Here is a 19,983-nt window from a genome sequence, read left to right on the forward strand (position 1 = left end):
AAGTGCCAAATCCCAGCCGGTAGACCACCAGGGAACTCCTGGACTTCCCCCTTTTCAGAAGTGCCAACAAAGTGATATTTACAAAAAATCATGTGGTTAGTCTGGGGCCAGCGTCCACCACTCCTGCTTTAGAGTGGGACCCAGAACCTGAATCCATGGGAAATTCCAAGCAACATTGGTTTAAAAGGCTGCAGAGCCAGCGTGACTGAGTGCAGGCCGCAGAGCTCAAGGGTTCGAGCTAAAGGAACAGATTCAACCTGGAGTCAGGTTTGTTCTTCTCTGTATAGCCTGAACACCAAGCAGGCTGGAACTTGGAGGTGGGAATGATTTCGGATGCGGTCAGGAGCAAACGGCAGCAACCGGCAACTGGAAGCAAGATCTTCGTTTCCCAGACCAGGAGTCCTAACCCCTGGACCACAGGAGTCAGCAGGTAAGACTAAGGTTCCTAGTCTAGCCTGCCTAATCAGAATGAATTCAGGCAAGGAGGCAGAAGGTAAAGAGTAAAGTAAAAAGGTTATTGAAAAGAAAAAGTACATTCAGAAAGGCACGGGGGTGAGCTCAGAGAGAGAGAGATTAGCAACTTTGGTAAGTTTAAACCCTTTATAATAAATCCTTCATAAAAGGGCAGTTTTCCAGGTCTATGTCTTCCCTCAAGCCAATCACCTTACTTTGTCCTCCCTGGTTAATTTGTCTCAGGACCCTCCCCTGGGGTGCACACGCCCACCCTAGCCAAGTTGGATCTTGAAGTGAAGGCTTCTGGGAGGAGCAAGACTCATCATGGCCTGGAATTATCCTCTGACTTTTGATTCCAAGGCTTCCCTGGTGGCCCTGGGTCGGGAAGATCTCCTGGCAAAGGAAATGGCAACCCCCTCCAGTATTCTTGCCTGGAGAATTCCAAGGACCGAGGAGCCTGGTGGGCTACAGTCCATGGGGTCGCTAAGAGTCAGGCAACTAAATACTTTTTTCTACTTTCTTTCTTGACTCCAAGGAGAGTTTCTGTGTTTGTAGGGTCTCCTCTGTCAGACAGGGTTTTTTCCCTTTCATTGTCCTTGTCGTGATTATCCCCTTGAGGGAGGAGTCAAAGACTGGCTATTGACCCTGTAAATTCCTTAACTGGAACCCACCTATCTCTTATCTCAGGAAATGCAACCAGAAGGGTGGCTTATTGTAAATTTCCAACCTGGAGCCCACCAGTCTCCTTCCTCATAAGGGCCACACTCCCTCATGACGTCCATTCATTCATGTAGAGTGAGGCGCAGATTTGGGCTGGGTGAGGGGGTAGGGTGGAGAGGGATCCAGCCTGCCCTCCCCCGGTGGGAGCGGGCCGCAGTCTGCTCTCTTCAGCCAGGGTCTGGCCCATCCCCCTCTTGGGCATCTTTACTTTCTCTTTCCCTTTGCAGTAACGTCAGGTCCTACCCCATGGAGGGGCCTGGCCCCATCAGAGGCTGAGCTCAGCCAAGAGGGAGGGCCCAGGGGAAGGTGGATCTGAGCCTGAGGAAGCAAAGCACCCCGGGGGCCCTCCCACCCGGGGCCCTCCTCCCACCCCCGGTGCCAAAGCAGGAAGGAGGGCGGGCTTCCGCAGAGCCGGCCTGGGAGGTCACTCACAGATAAGGGGTTTTTCTATCCGAGAGTCCTGAGAGAGGAAGTGGAGCCCCCGCACTCAAGACAAAGGCCAGGGCTGCAACCAGCCTGCCGAGGCTACAGCCAGATGCCCTGGATCAGGTACTGCTGCCCGCCCGCTCTGTCTACTGGGCCCCCTCTCCCGAGGTCTCTAGGGCTGTGTCTTGTGCCTCAGCCTCCTTCTCCCTGAAGTCTCTGCAGCTCCAGCCCCGTTCTTTTTACCCCCTCTGTCACCTTTTCTGAAAGGACCCTCTCCCACTTGGAGTCTGCCCTGTTCCGGGGATGGGGCGCCCACTCTTGCTTCGAACTGGCCCCTCCCACACCTCCACGCCTCTCTGAGGGTCCTCTGGCCCAGCTCCCAGTCTGAAATGCTGTCGGGCCAGTTCTCTTCCCGCCTGTGCTGGGCTGCACCCTCTATGAACACATAGAATTTGGCCAAAGGATGGCTGAAGCAGCTGGTGGATTGTGTTTACAGCACTCCGATCCGTTTTCTCTACTGTTTAGACCACTGTAAGCACAGTGTGAGAATACTTTTCTGAGGCAAGTAGAGACATCCCTTCTTCCAAGGATACCTCAGCTCTGAGCCGAAAAATAAATGGTTTTATTTACAACCATTGGTTTAAATAAATCCATTAAATGGTTTACAACCTGGCCACACCTTAGGTGACCATGCTTCACGTTTATACCTGTACCACGAGCCTAGAATCGAGGAAAGATCAGAGGAAGTGCTCCTGTTTTAAAAGTGAGAAGGAAAGAAAGCCACATCCAAGACTTCACATGGCTGCAAGGTCACAGATGGCACAGCGGGAAATGGCCTGGTCTGGCCCAGCTCCATCACTTATTGCTGTGTGACTTGGGCGGGCTACTTGCCCCCGCTGTATCCCTGCTTCCTCCTCTATAAAATGGGCTTGGCTCCCGTGGATTTTGGGGGAGGAGTCGATGAGTTCAGATACAGAAAGCACTTGAAACAGTAGCCTGAGCTGGTGAGTTTAGGTGTTAACCTCACATTAAAAAACTGAAACAACTATTGATACCATGTATAAAATAGATAACTAAGGAGAACCTACTCTACAGCTCAGGGAACTCCACTGGGTGCTCTGTGAGGACTTAAATGGGAAGGAAATCCAAAAGAGCGGGGATGCATGTTTGCCTATAGCTGATTCACTCTGCCGGACCATAGAAACTAACACAATGTTACAAAATGACTTTACTCCAACAAAAATTTACACAAGCAAACAAATGCACAAGTGAAAAGTCAGGGATGAATGGAACTGAAATGTCAAAGGCTATTATTTTGTAGTGCAGAGGTTTTTATTACTTTTTTAATGTTTTACTAATGGTAGGCAGGAAAACTGGAGTGGGGATTAGGGTGCTATAGGAAAGAGCAGAGCCTGGGCCCCAGGGGGAGGCGTCACCCACCCTGCTGACCTAGCATCGTCTCCTCTTCCCCAGTCTTCCTTCCTGCCTGCAAAGGCAGCAGGAAATCCCCAAGGCCCAGGAGGGTTGCTGGGAAGCTAAGCACCAAGAGTGGCCAGGGTGTTGCACTCAGGAGACACCAGCTGGGAGGAATGCCCAGGTAGGGTTGGAGGGGGGCGCTCTCTGCATTTTCTCTTTTCTCTTTTTATCTCCAGCGACCACGTGGCGAGGTTAGATCCCGAAACCTTCTACTTCCAGTTTCACAACCTACTCTATGCCTATGGGCGGAACTGCTCCTACATCTGCTACCGGGTGGAAAGATGGAAACACCGCTCACCTGTCTCCTTCGACTGGGGGGTCTTTCATAACCAGGTACGGGCCCCAGGAAACTCATCGCATATATCTGGTGCCTTAGAATTGCAGTGCGGGCAGCGCAGATTCAAGTGCCGCCGGCATTGTGTCCCGCCAAGGGAGGAAAAGCCCGGGAACAGGGAGTGGATGGGCAAACTGTCGAAGTTTCAGGATCGTTGCACAAGTCGTTTTCCCAAAGTTATGACCAGGGGATATAATCACAACTGCCATTCATTCGTTCTCAGACTGTGTTATGTCAGATACTAGGAAAATTCCTTTTGCAGTGTGTCCAGTTTTTATCAAAAATGCAGTTATAGGGACATCCCTGGTGGGCCAGTGGTTAAGACTCAGTGCTCCCAGGGCAGGGGGCATGGAAAACTAAGATCCTGCAAGCAGTTTGGTGGGGCCTAGATAAATAAAAGAATGCGGATATAGCAGTGATGGGCCTTCCTGGATGGTTCAAGCACTAAAGAATCTGCCTGCAGTGCAGAAGATGCGGGACACACGGATTCTTTCCCGGGTTTGGGAAGATCACCTGGAGAAGGAAATGGCAGCCCACTCCAGTATTCTTGCCTGGAAAATTCCATGGACAGAGGAGCTTGGTGGGCTACAGTCCTTGGGATCGTACAGAGCTGGACAAGCACAGGCACACCGCAGTGATAGTGTCCGATGTCTTTGCCCAGGGTAATAGTTCCAATCTAGTTCCTGTTTCAAAAATGGGATAAAATTTTAGTCCCACAAATGGTGTCCCTCTGTCACAGGTAATACAAAGGTTCATAAGCCAGTTGATAATGTGGAGAAAATTGTAATCAGTCCTATGCCATTTGGAGGCTCTCGGGGAATTCTGTGTCTTTCCATACATTTTCCTAAGTCCTTGGCCTGTGAAGTCTCTACTTGACGCTCCTGAAACCTCATACTGGATGGCAGTTGACATCCCACCAGGCTTTGTTTAGAGTCTGCTGGTGGTGGGTCTCTGAGTTGTCATTGAGCTTGGCCTTTAGCTTTGGAGGAAAGCATGTGGGCCTCCCTGGTGGCTTGGTGGTAAAGAATCCGCCTGCCAGTGGAGGAGATGCAAGAGATATGGGTTCCATCCCTGAGTCAGGAAGATCCCCTGGAGAAGGGAATGGCAACCCACTCCAGTATTCTTGCCTGGGAAATCCCATGGACAGAGGAGCCTGGGGGGCTACAGTCCATGGGGTCACAAAAGAGTTGGACACGACTTAGCGACTTAACAACAATGACATGTTTAGGAAGTCTTGTCTATTGTGTTCCAGTGCCGATCAGACCCTAGTAGCTGCTCTGCTGGTTGGGTCCTCGCCTGCCACACCCATTCCGCTTCTGAGCCTAGGGCTTGGGATCTCACAGGGCAGACCCGCAACCTTCATCCTGCCTGTCAGCCAGCTGGCTTTGAGCACATGGCCAGGTCTCCTGGTTGACCACTGCAGCATCAGCAGTGCCTAATAAGTCCACTGTCCTGCGGCTCCTGTGTCAACATCTCACCAGTCCTGCAAAATGTCCCCCACCCGCCTGCAGCCTTTTCAGATCCTACCTGGGGAAGGCAGCTGTCATGGGCTAGGTGGGGTAGGAGTGTGCGCCATAGCAATATTACCCCATCAAAATACAATCCGAGTCATACGTGTCATCTGACTTTTTCTACTACCCAGTATTCAAAAGGTTAAGAGAAATCGATGAAATTGATACTGATAAGGTATTGGGCAATGCAGTCATCCCTCTGTATGGAGCGGGAGGTTGGTTCCAAGAACCCTGCTAACACCAAAATCTGCAGATACTGAATTCCATATGTAAGATGGCATGGCATTTGCATATAACCTACCCACATTCTCCCATATACTTTAGATTATCTTTAAAGTGATATCTGATACAATGTAAATGCTACATAAACATTTGTAAATACGATATAGATGTAAGTGAAAGAGGAGAGTGAAAAAGCTGGCTTAAAACTCAGCTTTCAAAAAACTAAGATTATGGCATCCAGTCCCATCAGTTGATGGCAAATAGATGGGGGGAAAGGGGAAACGGTGACAGATTTTATTTTCCTGGACTCCCAAACCAGTGTGGATGGCGACTGCAGCCAGGAAATTAAAAGACGCTTGCTGCTTGGAAGAAAGCGTATGACAAGCCTAGACAGTGTATTAAAAAGCAGACATCTCTTTGCTAACAAAGGTCCGTATAGTCAAAGCTATGGTTTTTTCAGTAGTCATGTACAGATGTGAGAGCTGGATTATAAAGAAGGCTGAGCACCAAAGAACTGATGCTTTCGAATTGTGCTGGAGAAGACTCTTGAGAGTCCCTTGGACTGCAAGGAGATCCAACCAGTCCATCCTAAAGGAAATCAAGCCTGAAAATTCATTGGAAGGACTGAGGCTGACGCTGAAGCTCCAATACTTTGGCTACCTGATGCAAAGAGCTGACTCACTGGAAAAGACCCTGATGCTGAGAAAGATTGAGGGCAGGAGGAGAAGGGGACAATAGAGGATGAGATGGTTGGATGGCATCATCAACACAATAGACATGATTCTGAGCAAACTCCGGGAGATGGTGAAAGACAGGGAAGGCTGGAGTGCTGTAGTCCATGGGGTCATAAAGAGTCAGATGCAACTTAGCGAATGAACAAGATGTTACGTAAATTGTTGCCAGCCGGGCAAATTCAAGTTTTGCCTTTTGAAACTTTCTGGAATTTCCTTTTTCTGAATAATTTCAATAGGTGGTTGGTTGAATCCACAGATGAGCAGCCCTCAGATACAGAGAATTGACTGTATATCTAAGCTATATGCTTATATGTATTTTCTAATGCATAACTAATCTAAAACTTCATGAGATAGTTTGCATTCTTTTTTGTTCATACTAAGTCACTGAAACGAACTGTGTTTTTTATTTTTAATATTTATTTATTTGGCTGCTCCAGGCCTTAGCTGTGGCATGTTCTTTTAGTTATAGCATACAGGATCTGTTTTAGTTGCGCCCTGTGGGGTCTAGTTCCCTGACCGGGGATTGAACCCCACCCCCCTGCATTGAGAGCGTGGAGTCTTAGCCACTGGACCACCAGGGAAATCCCTGAACTGTGTATTTTCACACCTGCCACACATCTCCCTTCACTCAAGCCACACGTCAGGTGCTCTGTAGAGGTGTGTGGCTGGTGGGTTCCCTGAGGTGCAGGGCAGCTCTGTGAGCCTCCTAGAAGACAGCACCCAGGGAACCAACCTGGACTCCAGAGGGCCTGGCACGAAGCCGGACTCAGGATACTTTTAGAATGAATGCTTGAGAGGATGGATGTTGGGATGAATGGATGACTGTGGGAAGGGACAACTAAGGAAGAAAAGAAGGGAGGGGACGGATGGAGGGAAGGGATAACTAGTAAGCCACCTGCCTCTGGGACACCAGCCCCTGACCCCTCCTCCCCCCCACCACCCGCCCCGGCCACATGGCCCGCTCTGCCGCCAAGAACAACCGCGCTTTCCTCCTCTGTCTCTCCCAGGTCTATGCTGGGACTCACTGCCACAGCGAACGCCGCTTCCTGTCTTGGTTCTGCGCCAAGAAGCTGCGCCCTGACGAGTGTTACCACATCACCTGGTTCATGTCGTGGAGCCCCTGCATGAAGTGCGCGGAGCTGGTGGCGGGCTTCCTGGGGATGTACCAGAATGTGACGCTGAGCATCTTCGCCGCCCGCCTCTACTACTTCCAGAAACCACAGTACAGGAAGGGGCTGCTCGGGTTGAGCGACCAGGGAGCCCATGTGGATGTTATGTCCTACCGAGGTGAGAGCAGAGGGGGCTGGGGGGCTGGGCGAGGGGAGGGATGAGGGGCGCCTAGAATACCCCCCAAGGAAGGGGGCAGTGGGAGGGGAGCCTGGGGAGCGGGGAGGAGGGCCCAGGGCACAGGGAGGACAGGCCCAGCTCAGACAGCTCTGCTTTCCTCTTTATCTCAGAATTCAAATACTGTTGGAAAAAGTTTGTGTACAGTCAGAGGAGGCCCTTCAGGCCTTGGAAGAAACTGAAGAGAAATTATCAGCTGCTGGTTGCAGAGCTTGAGGACATTCTCGGGTGAGGGCTTCCTTAGCCTGCCCCTTACCCCGACCCACGGCCTCCCCCTCACCTCCGCCCACCGTCACCTCCCTTCTCAGCCTCCTCTTTCCCCCGGTCCTGCCGGGCCCCTGCCCTTGAACCACCCTGTCTTTCCTTGGTCCTCTCTCCTTTCTTCCCCCAGCATCTCCCTCTCCCCTAGCAAGGGGCCCCCGCCTCCTCCCATCTCACACGCTGACCCAACCTTGTTACTGAACTGAACATAAGTGGGTGTGAACATGTATACATGTGAAAATGAGATTTGAAACAACAACCTTGAAGCCTGACCTGACTAATCAGAGAACGAGGATTCCTGATGGGAGTGACTGTATTCGTTCGCTAGGGTATCGGCAACAAAACTCCACAGACTGGGTGACTTAACAAGAGGCATTTCTTTTCCTCGCTGTCATGGAGGCTAGAAGTCCAAGCCCAAGGTGATGGCAGGCTGGGTTTTCCTGCAGCCTCTCTCCTTGGCCGCAGGTGGCTGCCTTCTTGCTGTGTCCTCAGATGGCCTTTCTTCTGTGCGTGACCTCTGGGGAGCCCCTGGAGTCCCTCTGTGTGTCCCAATCTCCTCTGCTTATAAGGACGTTGGGGCTTCCCAGCTGGCGCTAGTAGTAAAGAATCCACCTGCCAATGCAGAAGATGTTGGAGATGCAGGTTCAATCCCTGGGTCAGGAAGATCCCCTGGAGAAGGGCATGGCAACCCATTCCAGTATTCTTGCCTGGAGAATCCTCTGGCCAGAGGAGCCCAGCGGGCTACAGACCATACTGTTGTAAAGAGTCGGACACGACTGAAGCAACTTAGCGCACAGAAGGACAGCAGTCAGATCGGAGTAAGTCACCCTAAGACAGTGGTCCCCAACCGTTTGGCACCAGGAACCAGTTTCGTGGAAGACGGTGTTTTTCCACGGACCGGAGGGTTGAGAAGAGGATGGTTTGGGGATGATTCTCATAAAGAGCGTGCAACCTAGGTCCCTTGATTGCACAGTTCACAGTAGGGTGTGCACACCCGTATGTGCGAGCTAAGTTGCTTCAATCATTTCCAACTCTTTGCCACCCCATGGACTGCAGCCCGCCAGGCTCCTCTGTCCATAGGATTCTCCATGCAAGAACACGGGAGTGGATTGCCAAGCCCTCCTGCAGGCGATCTTCCCGACTCGGGGACTGAGCCCGAGTCTCTTCCGGCTCCTGCTTTGGCAGGGGTTCTATACCGCTAATGGCACCTGGAAAGCCCTGTCTGTGCTTCTGTGAGGGTCTAATGCTGCCCCTGACCTGATGGGAGGCGGAGCTCAGGCAGTAATGTGAGCGATGGGAAGCGGTTGTAAATGCAGATAAAGCTTTGCTCGCTTGCCCACTGCTCACCTTCTGCTGTGCAGACCCATTCTAACAGACCACAGACAGGTACCAGTCCATGGCCCAGAGGCTGGGGACCCCCGCCCTAAGAGCTTGCTCTGAATTCAATCACTGCCTTCAAGGTCCTGTCTCAGTTATGGTCACATTTTGAGGAAGTGGAAGTGGGGACTTCAGAATATGGATTTGGGGCTCGCAGTTCAGCCTCTTCAATGACCAAGGGCATCTCTGAGCTGAGCGGGCGCAGTGACAGCAGGATCCTGGTCCTGTGTGTCTCTCTCCAGGTTATGCCCCCACCCCTTGACCCTGACTCGTCTGCTTCCATTCTAGACCTTGGTGCCCCCACAACCCCACCCTCACCCCTCGGTCACTCTGACATCATCACAGCCCGTGCTCACTCAGCTCATTCCTGGTCCCATGCCCACAATGCTGCCAGCGATGAAGCGCTGAGGATGGTGATGGAGAGTGTGTTTGGGGGGGTAGTTAATGATTAAGTTTACATTTAAATAAGCCTTTAGGGGAAAAAGTAGGATTGGGCACGGAAGGATTGAGACGATCAGAGATTCTCCCAAAAGCAGAACAGAAAGTGGAAGGGCTGCCAGGAGTCAGGTCAGAGACCACAGCTCGGCTGCTCAAGGTAGACCAGAATGTGAGTGTCTGGCCCTGTGATTGCGGAGCCAGCAGCCACATAAATGCACTGAGGAGGAGGAGCTCGGTGGAGATTCCAGAAAGGGTGGCGGGAACTGTGGCAAGGGGTAAAGAGAGTAAGCTCCTGATGAGCTGGGTTTCTGGGCCACCAGAGGCCCAGGAAGCACCAGCAAGTGGGGAGCTGTCGGTTTGGAATCTGCCATAAAGTCCTCGTGGAGAAGGTCGGGGGTCCCACTCCTCTTGGCATCTGGCTGTGAATTGTCAGTGGCAGCAGATGCTTGTCCATTTGCTCTCCCCTCCTGTTTGCACTGCTGCCTGGGGGTCCTGAGCAGAGTCCCGGGGGGGTGGGTAGGGGGGTCCCTGGCTGCTTCAGCTCATCTGCCTCGATGCCCTCCCTGTCGGTGTTTCCTTCAAGGAGGGAGGCACAGACGGACCCGCCTGTGGATGAGGCACTTCCTGATTGTCTCCAGCATTAAAAGGGCCACAGTGGCCAGCTCCAAATGTCCTGCTCCCAGCACGCCTGCGTCTAATTGGCTCCAAATGTCCTGCTCCCAGCACGCCTGCGTCTAATTGGCTCCAAATGTCCCGCTCCAGCACACCTGCATCTCGGCCCATCTCAGGCAGCTCACGGGGATCTCTAGGGCCGGGCTGGAGGATTGCTGTCATTAGGGAAAGGCCAGCAAAGGGTTTCAGCCTTCTTGTCCACCCTTCCTGCTTCTCAGGCCAGGGGCAACTTAGCTCTCTGAGTCTGACCAACACTTCAGTGTGCAGATCTGATCAGTCTTCCCAGAAGGACCCGGATCGTTCTAGAATTTTCCATTGGCTGTGACCCTGGGCATTAGGACAAAGGGAAGTAAAGGGGACAGCATTCTTCTAGATCCTCTAACTTCCTACTCAAGCTCTTGTTACCCCCGAGGCCACACCAGGGCCTGTGGGGCAGAAGGGTGGGCGTGCAGGGTCTGTGTGAGGGAAAAGTTGACTTAGTGTGTACGCTGGACCGGAGGCGGCTGTGACTGCTCTAACACCTCCTCCCTAGGCTTCCGCTTTCCCCGGAGCTGCTTTTTCATCTGGAGGTCTTGACGTGACCAGGGGCAGCTTACCCCTTCTTTTGTACCCACCCTCCGCCCACTCCTTTTAATGGAACAATGGGGAAGCAGGAGGAGGGAGCCGGGCCAGGCTGCCTGGACAGCTTTCCAGTTCTTTCATTTATTTGCTGTGCGACCTCGAGAGAGTGTCTTGGCCTCTCTGTGCTAGGACCTCATCTAAAATGTCAGGATAACGATCCTCCCTGCTTGAGGCTGTTGGGGCGCTGGGGTGGCTGATGGTGTACAGATCTGCCCAACACAGTGCTGGAGGTGAAGATTTAGAGTGCTGACCCCCCAGTGCTCCTTTTCCACCCTGCCCAGAGTCTTGCCAGGGTACTAAATGACAACAAAGTGCCAAGCCGGGGTGGGGTGGAGAGAGCACCAGCCTGCCCTTCCCCCGGTGGGAACAGCCTCTGTCTTGCTCTCTACAGCCAGGGCCTGGCCCAGCCCCTCGCCAGCATCTTTACTTTCTGTTTCCCCTTGGCAATAATGTCGGTCCATCAGAGGCTGGGCTCTGCCAAGAGGGAGGGCCCCAGAGAGGGTGGGTCTGAGCCTGAGGAAGCAAAGCACCCCGGGGCCCTCCCACCCCTGGTGCCAAACAGGAAGGGGGTGGGACCTTGGCTGAGATGGCTGGGAGGTCGCTTTCAGATCAGGCGCTGTCCTAAAAGCAAGGGTCCTGGGAGTGTCTATGACAGAGGGCTGGGCTGGATCAGGAGATTGTGTTTGGACTCCCCAAACCAGGTAAGTCAAGAGCCCGGGAGGAGGAAGAGGATGGAGAAAAAGAAAACCAGCCTAGGACTTCCCACCTCGGCTTCTCCAGGCCAGAAGGGCACCTGCCACTCAGAAAGCTGTGGGGGAACATTCTCAGATAAGGGACTCTCCCAAGGCCAAGGGCAGCCTGCTGAGAGGGAGGTGGAGCCAGAGAGCCCAGTGCCAGGGCAAGCCGAGACTGCCAACGGGGCTGGAGCCAGGCTGCGGGGACCAGGTATCGATGCCAGTTCTTCTCTCAGCCTCGGGCCCTGCCACCATCCACTCCCAGCCCTGGGTTCTCTCTCTGGCTCCTTCCCTGCAGGGCTCCACTTCTGTTCCTCCTCTTGCCTCAGACTCCCAGCCCCGCCCCTGCCACAGCCTGTCTGTCTGTGTCCCTGGCCATCTCTCTGTCTGGCCCTGGCCATATCCCATAGACATGGCCCCCAGGTCTTCCTGAAGCTTTCTGTGCCCCCTCAATCCTAGACTTTGGGTTCAAGGATGATTGAAACAATGTCTGGAGTCAGCTACAAAAGCATTTTTGTAAAACTATTTTAAAGGCACAATTTTGCAAAAGAATACTCTCATTTCTGCTCTGTGGAGGGAAAACTCTCCAAGATAAGAAGATAACTCATTTCCCACGAAGACACTACCAAGTGTGAAAATTTCAATTGGTCTTTAAATACTTCTTAAAGGTTGTTTCTGTCACACCTACAGTTTTAGCTATTCAAGGTCAAGGTGCAACATACGTGCTATGAAGATAAATGCTCTTGTCTGAAATGTGAAGGGTCTAAGCCTTGAGTTGTCTGGGTGTCTCCAGGACAGGGGAGTTTCCCAGAACGTGGAGACTTCAGGGCTAAAATCAGGAAGACTCTGGGCAGACGGGGCAGTGGTTGTCTCGGATGTGCTGCAAATGGGATTTCCCTTCTGATCTGGCCGCCAGTTCCCCTCACCGGGAGTATGAACTTTAGGGGAGGTCAGTGGCGGGTAACAAAAGGTCACAGTCCAGAGATGGTCTCTTTAGCAGTTGTTCTCCAAATCCACCTAAAGTTTTACTGATTAACACAAGGGATGTTAGGTTTCCATTAATGAGATAGGTTTCCACTGGTGAAATCTGTGGCTTTGCTAATTAGAATGCCAGATACCAGAAATGGTTTTTCATTGGTGGAACTGGTGGTATTTCAGTGAGTCAGCAGGAAATATGGCAAAGCTTTTCCGGCCTTGTAGGATAATGTTACAACCCAGGGTCCAGGCTGTGAGGGCATCCTTGGTTTGGTTCCTGTGTCCAGATGCCAGTTCCGATGCTCTGAGGTCACCTGTGTCTGACGCGATGATAGGCCAAGTGACATTACCATGGATGGCGGGTCCAAAAGGACAGTGGTCTGAGGCCATCAAGCCTCCCATGCTTGTTCAGGTTGGCATCTGCTTGGCCTTGAGTGTCCACTTGTGGTGGGGCTCCGGCCAGAGCATGTCTTCCTACACCTCCCTGGGGTCTGGCAGGAAGGCTCCTGGTTGTATCCACCTGCTTCAATTTGTGCAAAGCCAGCAGCATTTATTGAAAAGAAATGGGGTTTATTGAAATCCCATGGACAGAGGAGCCTGGCAGGCTACAGTCTATGGGGTCACAAAGAGTCAAACACACTTAGTGACTAAACAACTCCGAAGCCCTGGGGGTGTCTGGTCTACAACCCATCTCCTCTGGCCTCAGGCACCCTGATCGGATTCTGATCAAGATACAGATGCTTGAGGAGTGTGGGGTTAATGAATGAGTGAGTGAGTAAAGGAATACCTAATGAAGGAAAGAAGGGGGTTCTTTCCTTGTGCTATGGGCAAGCTCACATACTAGAACCTGGTGGTTCTGCATTTCCACATGGGCTGGGCCACTTTGCAATGCATTACATGAAGGAAAGCAAGATACAAAATAAAATACTTTACAGAGTACAAGCATAATGGGCAGGGGGAGAAAAAGCTAAGTGAGTGCTTCCACCAAAAGTATCTGTGGCAACACAGCCTTGGTGACAGCAAGTTTTCCTGGTCATGTACCTCTGTGTTTTTTCTACAGACAGAAGTGTGATACACACACATCAGCCAAGAGCACAAAGAGTTAAAGGGAAAACACCAGCTTCCATCCCCCCACTCCCCAAAGAGAATGGGTTCTGATATTAGACACAGGATTGAGATGCTTGTGGGACATACACAGAGGGGTCTGCGGCTCAGGACAAAGATGTGAGAGCCGAGGAAGGACATGCCGTGTTCAGCTCTCGGGGCACCCCTGCTCCACCCCAGCCCAGGCATCCTACCTGCAGTGTCCTCTAGCATGGGCTGGAGTGGGGGGATCTCTTTCAGGCCAGAGGTGGGAGGTGGTCTCTGAGGTGGGAGAACTCACGCTCTTCGTCTCCCTACCCAGTCTCCCTGGTCAGCCAAGAAGGAAGAGACCCTCCCATACCTCCCCTTAAGGGCCCAGGCAAGCCCAAGGAATTGGGTTCAGAATGTAACCAAGCCTAAGGTGATGCCAGAGAAAGAACACTCTCTGCATCTTGGATTTTCTCCTTCCTTGTTGCACAGAAACACAATGAATCTGCTAAGAGAAACTCTATTCAAGCAGCAGTTTGGCAACCAGCCCCGGGTCCCACCACCTTACTACCGGAGGAAGACCTACCTGTGCTACCAGCTGAAGCAGCTTGACGACTTGACGCTTGACAAAGGCTGCTTCCGAAACAAGGTGCCAAGCGGGTCCTCCAGGTGCAGGGCAGGCAGAGGCTGACCCCATCCATGCAGGGGGATCCCAAGGCTCGGCAGAGGCTGAGTTAACCCAGCTTCCCGGGAACGCTCCACCTTCTTCCCCATCCCCAGGCCACCACGGAAGCCCTTCCCTCCAGCACAAAGTCTTCCTGCTCCTCTTTGAGAAGTTCGTGTTTTCTCATCCTCCAGGGCTCAGCTCAGTCATCATTCCGGGAAGCCAAGCGCTCTTCCAAGGACTGAGCACCTAACCTCACCTGCAAGATCTCCATCACATTTCTGCCTTTCTGCTCACCTTTCTACCTGTCTGTTCTTCCTGTCTCCCTCCCTGACCTGCTCCTTGGTACCCTCAGGTTCAAACATCTCCAGACAACCTCCTGATTGTGTCCAAACACCAGCTCACACTCTACCTGGTGGCTCAGTGGTAACGAATGCACCTGCCAATACAGGAGACGCGGGTTTGATCCCTGGGTTGGGGAGATCCCCTGGAGAAGAGAATGGCGACACACTCCAGGATCCTTGCCTGGGAAATCCCATGGACAGAGGCGACTGGGGGGCTATATATCGTCCATGGGGTCGCAAAGAGTTAGACACAACTTAGTGACTAAATACGAAGTCTGGAGGTGTCTGGTCTACAACCCATCTCCTCTGGTCACAAGGACCCTCATCAGATTCTGATCAGGATACAGATATGTGGGGTTAATGGATGAGTGAGTGAGTGAAGGAATACATAATGAGCGAAAGGAGGTTCTTTCCTTGTGCTATCGGCAAGCTCACATACTGGAAAGTTCACAGGATAGAGCCCCTCATCCCCAACTTTACCCTCCATGTGTGACGTCTGGCCTCTGCCTTCTAACCACCCCTTCCTGCTGTCTGTCTGATACCCTCTCCAGAAGCAGCGCCATGCAGAAATTCGCTTTATTGACAAGATCAACTCACTGAATCTGAACCCGAGCCAGAGCTACAAAATCATCTGCTATACCACATGGAGCCCTTGCCCGAACTGTGCCAGTGAACTGGTCGATTTCATCACCAGGAATGACCACCTGAACCTGCAGATCTTTGCCTCCCGCCTGTACTTCCACTGGATCAAGCCGTTTCGGAGGGGGCTGCAGCAGCTGCAGGAAGCTGGGATCTCAGTGGCTGTCATGACCCACACAGGTAGGAAGAGAGACAGAGCTGTCAGTGGCCTGGAGGTTCTGCAAGTTCCAAGTATGAAAGCCACTGAGTGGGAGAGGGAGAAGAGGGGAGGCTGGGCAGGAAGGATGCAGGCCCAGCTGGGACTCAAGGTGTGATCCCACCTGGAAGGTGAAATTCCAGGGAGAGGAAGAGAAAGAAGGGGGAAGGAAGGAGGGAACCTGGGTTGCTTGCTGCTCCTCTGCCCTCGGGGCCTGACTCTATTTCTCTCTCTAATATCTCAAGAGTTTGAAGACTGCTGGGAACAGTTTGTGGACAACCAGCTGAGGCCCTTCCAGCCCTGGGACAAGCTGGAGCAATACAGTGCTAGCATAAGGCGAAGGCTCCAAAGGATCCTGACAGTGAGAAGCTGGCCCTGAGGCAGGCCCTGGCCTCTCCCCCACTCCCTTCCCAGCTTCAGCCTCCCCACTTCCGTCTTCTGTCCTCTCCTTGCTGGCTCCCACCCCTCACCCCTTTCTCTTTTCTCATGACACCTCCTCTCGGCTCCCTCTCCCAGGCGTTTGGAGTTCCTTCCATGTCTCTCTCGATAGACCCTTTTTGTTTGTTTGTTTGCTTCAAGTCTTCTCTCTGGCTTCCCCGATGGCTCAGATAGTAAAGAATCTGCCTGCGATGCAGGAGGTCCGGATGTGATCCCTGGGTCAGGAAGATCCCCTGGAGAAGGGAATGGCTAGCCACTCCCATGTTCCTGCCTGGAGAAGTCCATGGACAGAGGAGCCTGGCGCGCTACTGTGGACTACAGTCCATGGGGCCGCAAAGAGTTGGACACGACTGAGTGACTGACACTTCTTTGTGGCACGCAGCCTCTTAGATGCCCTGCAGCATGTGAGATATTAGTTCCTCTACCAGGGTTCGAACTCGAGTCCCCTGCATGGGAAGGCAGACTCTATCACTGGACCACCAGGGAAGCTCCTTAATAAATTCTCGTTAGTGCTCTGTTTCCCTCCAGGCCTCCAGGGCACACTTGAGTCCGTTCTTTCCCTTTGCATTTCCAGTCCCTGCATTTTCAGCATCATCTCTCCTCCCCTACCTCCCTCACAGTTTCCTGCCAATCAAAGCATTCTCGTTCCTCTCTCACAGGCCCCGGCTTAGAAAAGATCTTCAGAGGCTTCAGCATCAGACTCTCATCCCCTTTTTCATGAAGAAGTGACTCAAGATGACAGATCCTGGGGCATCTCAATGCTTCATGAACTGCTGACTCTCCGGATCGAGTAACAAGCTCCACGGGCATGCCTGACCCTCTCCCAAGTCCAGAGTCTTTTCTTCCGTTTTCTAAGTGGGAAAATATTTTTTAATTGAAAAAAAAAATAAATAAAGACAATTTGAAAGTCTGTAAAACTTTACTTTCTAAAAGGGTTAGGTTAGGATTAGTCTTTCCTTCATTAAACGATGAGAGGAGCCTGGTAGGCTACAGTCTATGGAGTCGCAAAGAGTCGGACTTGACTGAACGACTTCACGGTCATGTTCACAAAGAACTTTAGTGGTACAGCACTAAGGAAAAATTTGTTTTAGAATTCCTAGTAGAGTCTGGAATAGTGGGATCATTTTGTGGTCCAACTATGCTCTATTCCTTCTCTGTATCTAACATTTGTCTAAATAAATAAGATAAGGACTTCCCTGGTGGTCCAGGGGCTAAGACTCCTTGCTCCCAATGCAAGGGGCCAGGGTTTGAGCCCTGGTCAGGGGACAACGAGATCCCACATGCCACAACTAAAGATCCTGCAAGCCGAAACAAAAAGACCCCATATGTTACAACTACGACCTGGCACAGCCAAATAAAATAATGTTGTTAATAAGGAAAGTAAAACTTCATGGCATGAAGTTGACCACAGACTTGACTGGGGAAACAACACACTTGAAACTGTGTTTTCGTGTTCTTGGTTGAAGCAACAGACATCCCCGCCAATTGAAACAGAAAAAACATTTAAGAGAAAGGTGTTGGATGGTTCACAGAATCTCTAGGAAAGGTGAGGAACTAGATTTGGAGGCTTCACTGCCAGGAAGCCTCCAAACTGTGCTGCTAGCTGGTCTAGTGACCAGGACTGCTGATGACGACATGCTTTACCCACAGCAGCTGGATACTAACAAAGAATCCCTGCTTCGACTGCCCCCACTGCCAACAGTCCCATCAGGATGCAGGAAAGGGACAGGAAACAGTTACAATAAGTAATGAACACAGCATAAGATGAGAACAGTAAAATCTAATGTTTTACACTGAATGTGAACCGAGGGGCTTCCCTGGTGGCTCAGATGGTCAAGAATTTGCCCGTAATGCATAATGGGTTCGATTCCTGGGTTGGGAAGATCCCCTGAAGAAGGGAATGGCAACCTGCTTCCACTATTCTTGCCTGGAAAATTCCATGGACAGAGGAGACTGGTGGGCTACAGTCAATGGGGTCCCAAGGAATCACACGATTGAGCAACTAACACAGCACAAAATGTGACCAGAATAAACATTTCCACGCTACTTACCAAAAAAAAAAATCTAAGTGATAGAGCTTGGAAATAAAGGGATGAACAAAAAGACAAAGGGATGAACAAAAAGATATCAGGCAAATTAAACTTTATACAATTAAAATTTTTGAAAAATAACAGCTAAAAAAGAAAGCTGAATGCCAAAGAATTAATGCTTTTGAACTGTGGTATTGGAAAAGACTCTTGAAAGTCCCTTGGACTGCAAGGAGATCCAATCAGTCAATCCTAAAGGAAATCAGTCCCAAATATTCATTGGAAGGACTGATGCTGAAACTCTAATACTTTGGCCATCTGATGCAAAGAACTGACTCACTGGAAAAGACCCTGATGCTGGGAAAGATTGAAGGCAGGAGGAGAAGGGGACAACAGAGGATGAGATGGTTGGATGGCATCTCTGATGCAATGGATATGAGTTTGAGTAAGCTCCAGGAATTGGTGATGGACAGGGAGGCCTGGCGTGCTGCAGTCCATGGGGTCGAAAAGAGCTGGACACAACTGAGTGACTGAACTGACTGAATCTTTATTAGAAATTAACTGGTGTAGAGCTTTGTTCTCCAACCCTGTTGCACAGGCTTTACTTTAAAAAAAAAAAATTAATTTGTTTGGTTTTCGGTCCTTAGTTGTGACATGCGGAATCTTTTCGTTTGCGGCGTGCGAACTCTTGGTTGCAGCATGTGGGATCTGGTTCTCCAACCAAGGGTCAAACCTGGGCCCCCTGCATTGGGAATATGGAGTCCCAGCCACTGGATTGAGGAAGTCCCCAATTTTAAAATTTTTAATTAATTAATTGTTGGCTGCATTGGGTTTTCACGGCTGCGGGTGGGCTTTCTTTAGTAGTTGCAGCAAGCGGATGCTGCTCTTCATTGCAGTACTCAGGTTTCTCTTTGCAGTGATTTCTTCTGTTGCGGAGCACAGACGTAGTTGCACAGGCCTCAGTAATTACAGCTCACAGGCTAAGTTGGTCCGAGGCAAGTGGGATCTTCCTGGACCAAGGATCAAACCTGTGTCTCCTGCATTGGCAGGTGGATTCTTAACCTCTGGACCTCTAGGGAAGTCCCAAATTACGTTTTAAAGGAAAGCAAGAGTGGCACTATTACACTAGGCGGAGTATAAGGCTCAGCTGGTTAAAGAGGGACTAAATATAGTACAAAGGAACAATTAAAGAATAAAATGTAACAATTATAAACTGCATGTACCAAATAACATAGCAGCCAGCTACATAAAGGAAAAATAATTGTAAACCCTGGTTGAGTTGGAGTGGCAATGCTTATACCCCAGGGGATGGATCACGGTTGGCCTAAGTCTGTTCAACAGTACGATAACCATGAACTTCCAGATATTTCTCCCTCAATCAGTCTCTCCCATCTGGAAGCTTCCATAAGCCTCTTATCCATCTCCATCAGAGGGCAGACAGACTGAAAACCACAATCACAGAAAACTAACCAATCTAACCACATGGACCACAGCCTTGTCTAACTCAATGAAACTATGAGCCATGCCGTGTAGGGCCACCCAAAATGGACGGGTCATGGTGGAGAATTCTGACAAAATGTGGTCCACTGGAGAAAGGAATGGCAAACCACTTCAGTATTCTTGCCTTGAGAACCTCATGAACAGTATGAAAATGCAAAAAGATAAGACACTGAAAGATGAACTCCCCAGGTCTGTAGGTGCCCAATATGCTACTGGATATCAGTGGAGAAATAACTCCAGAAAGAATGAAGGGAAGGAACCAAAGGAAAAACAACACCCAGTTGTGGATGTGACTGGTGATGGAAGCAGGGTTCGATGCCGTAAACAGCGATATTGCATAGGAACCTAGAATGCTAGGTCCATGAATCAAGGCATATTGGAAGTGGTCAAACAGGAGATGGCAAGTGTGAACATTGACATTTTAGGAATCAGCGAACTAAAATGGACTGGAATGGGTGAATTTAACTCAAATGACCATTATATCTACTACTGTGGGCAGGAATCCCTTAGAAGAAATGGAGTAGCCATCATGGTCAACAAAATAGTCTGAAATGCAGTACTTGGATGCAATCTCAAAAAGGACAGAATGATCTCTATTCATTTCCAAGGCAAACCATTCAATATCACAGTAATCCAAGTCTATGCCCCAACCAGTAATGCTGAAGAAGCTGAAGTTGAACGGTTCTATGAAGACCTACAAGACCTTTTAGAACTAACACCAAAAAAAGATGTCCTTTTCACTATAGGGGACTGGAATGCAAAAGTAGGAAGTCAAGAAACACCTGGAATAACAGGCAAATTTGACC

At 50.7% G+C, this 19,983-nt stretch overlaps 1 protein-coding gene across 2 annotated transcripts; it reads left to right on the top strand.

Annotated features, from left to right (window-relative positions):
- The first annotated feature begins 1,602 nt into the window (after nt 1-1,602).
- Nucleotides 1,603-16,477, top strand: LOC128047831 (DNA dC->dU-editing enzyme APOBEC-3C-like). Of its 2 annotated transcripts, XM_052640215.1 has the most exons (8): nt 1,603-1,722; nt 3,252-3,408; nt 6,884-7,163; nt 7,334-7,448; nt 13,862-14,018; nt 14,929-15,196; nt 15,458-15,573; nt 16,310-16,477. In XM_052640215.1, the coding sequence occupies exons 1-8, from the start codon at nt 1,709-1,711 to the stop codon at nt 16,319-16,321; spliced, it is 1,119 nt and encodes a 372-aa protein (XP_052496175.1). In that variant the 5' UTR covers nt 1,603-1,708; the 3' UTR covers nt 16,322-16,477. The 2 variants fall into 2 exon arrangements, with proteins under 2 accessions (XP_052496175.1, XP_052496174.1); XM_052640214.1 differs by lacking the exon at nt 16,310-16,477 and having other exon boundaries at nt 15,458-15,591.
- Nucleotides 16,478-19,983: the final 3,506 nt, after the last annotated feature.

This window comes from Budorcas taxicolor, chromosome 5 (assembly GCF_023091745.1).
Source record: "Budorcas taxicolor isolate Tak-1 chromosome 5, Takin1.1, whole genome shotgun sequence".
NCBI lineage: Eukaryota > Metazoa > Chordata > Mammalia > Artiodactyla > Bovidae > Budorcas > Budorcas taxicolor.

Coding starts and splice junctions, on each gene's coding strand:
- LOC128047831 (XM_052640214.1), top strand. Junction 7,449..13,861: donor GAGCTTGAGGACATTCTCGG/GTGAGGGCTTCC, acceptor CTTGTTGCACAG/AAACACAATGAATCTGCTAA. Junction 15,197..15,457: donor GGCTGTCATGACCCACACAG/GTAGGAAGAGAG, acceptor TAATATCTCAAG/AGTTTGAAGACTGCTGGGAA.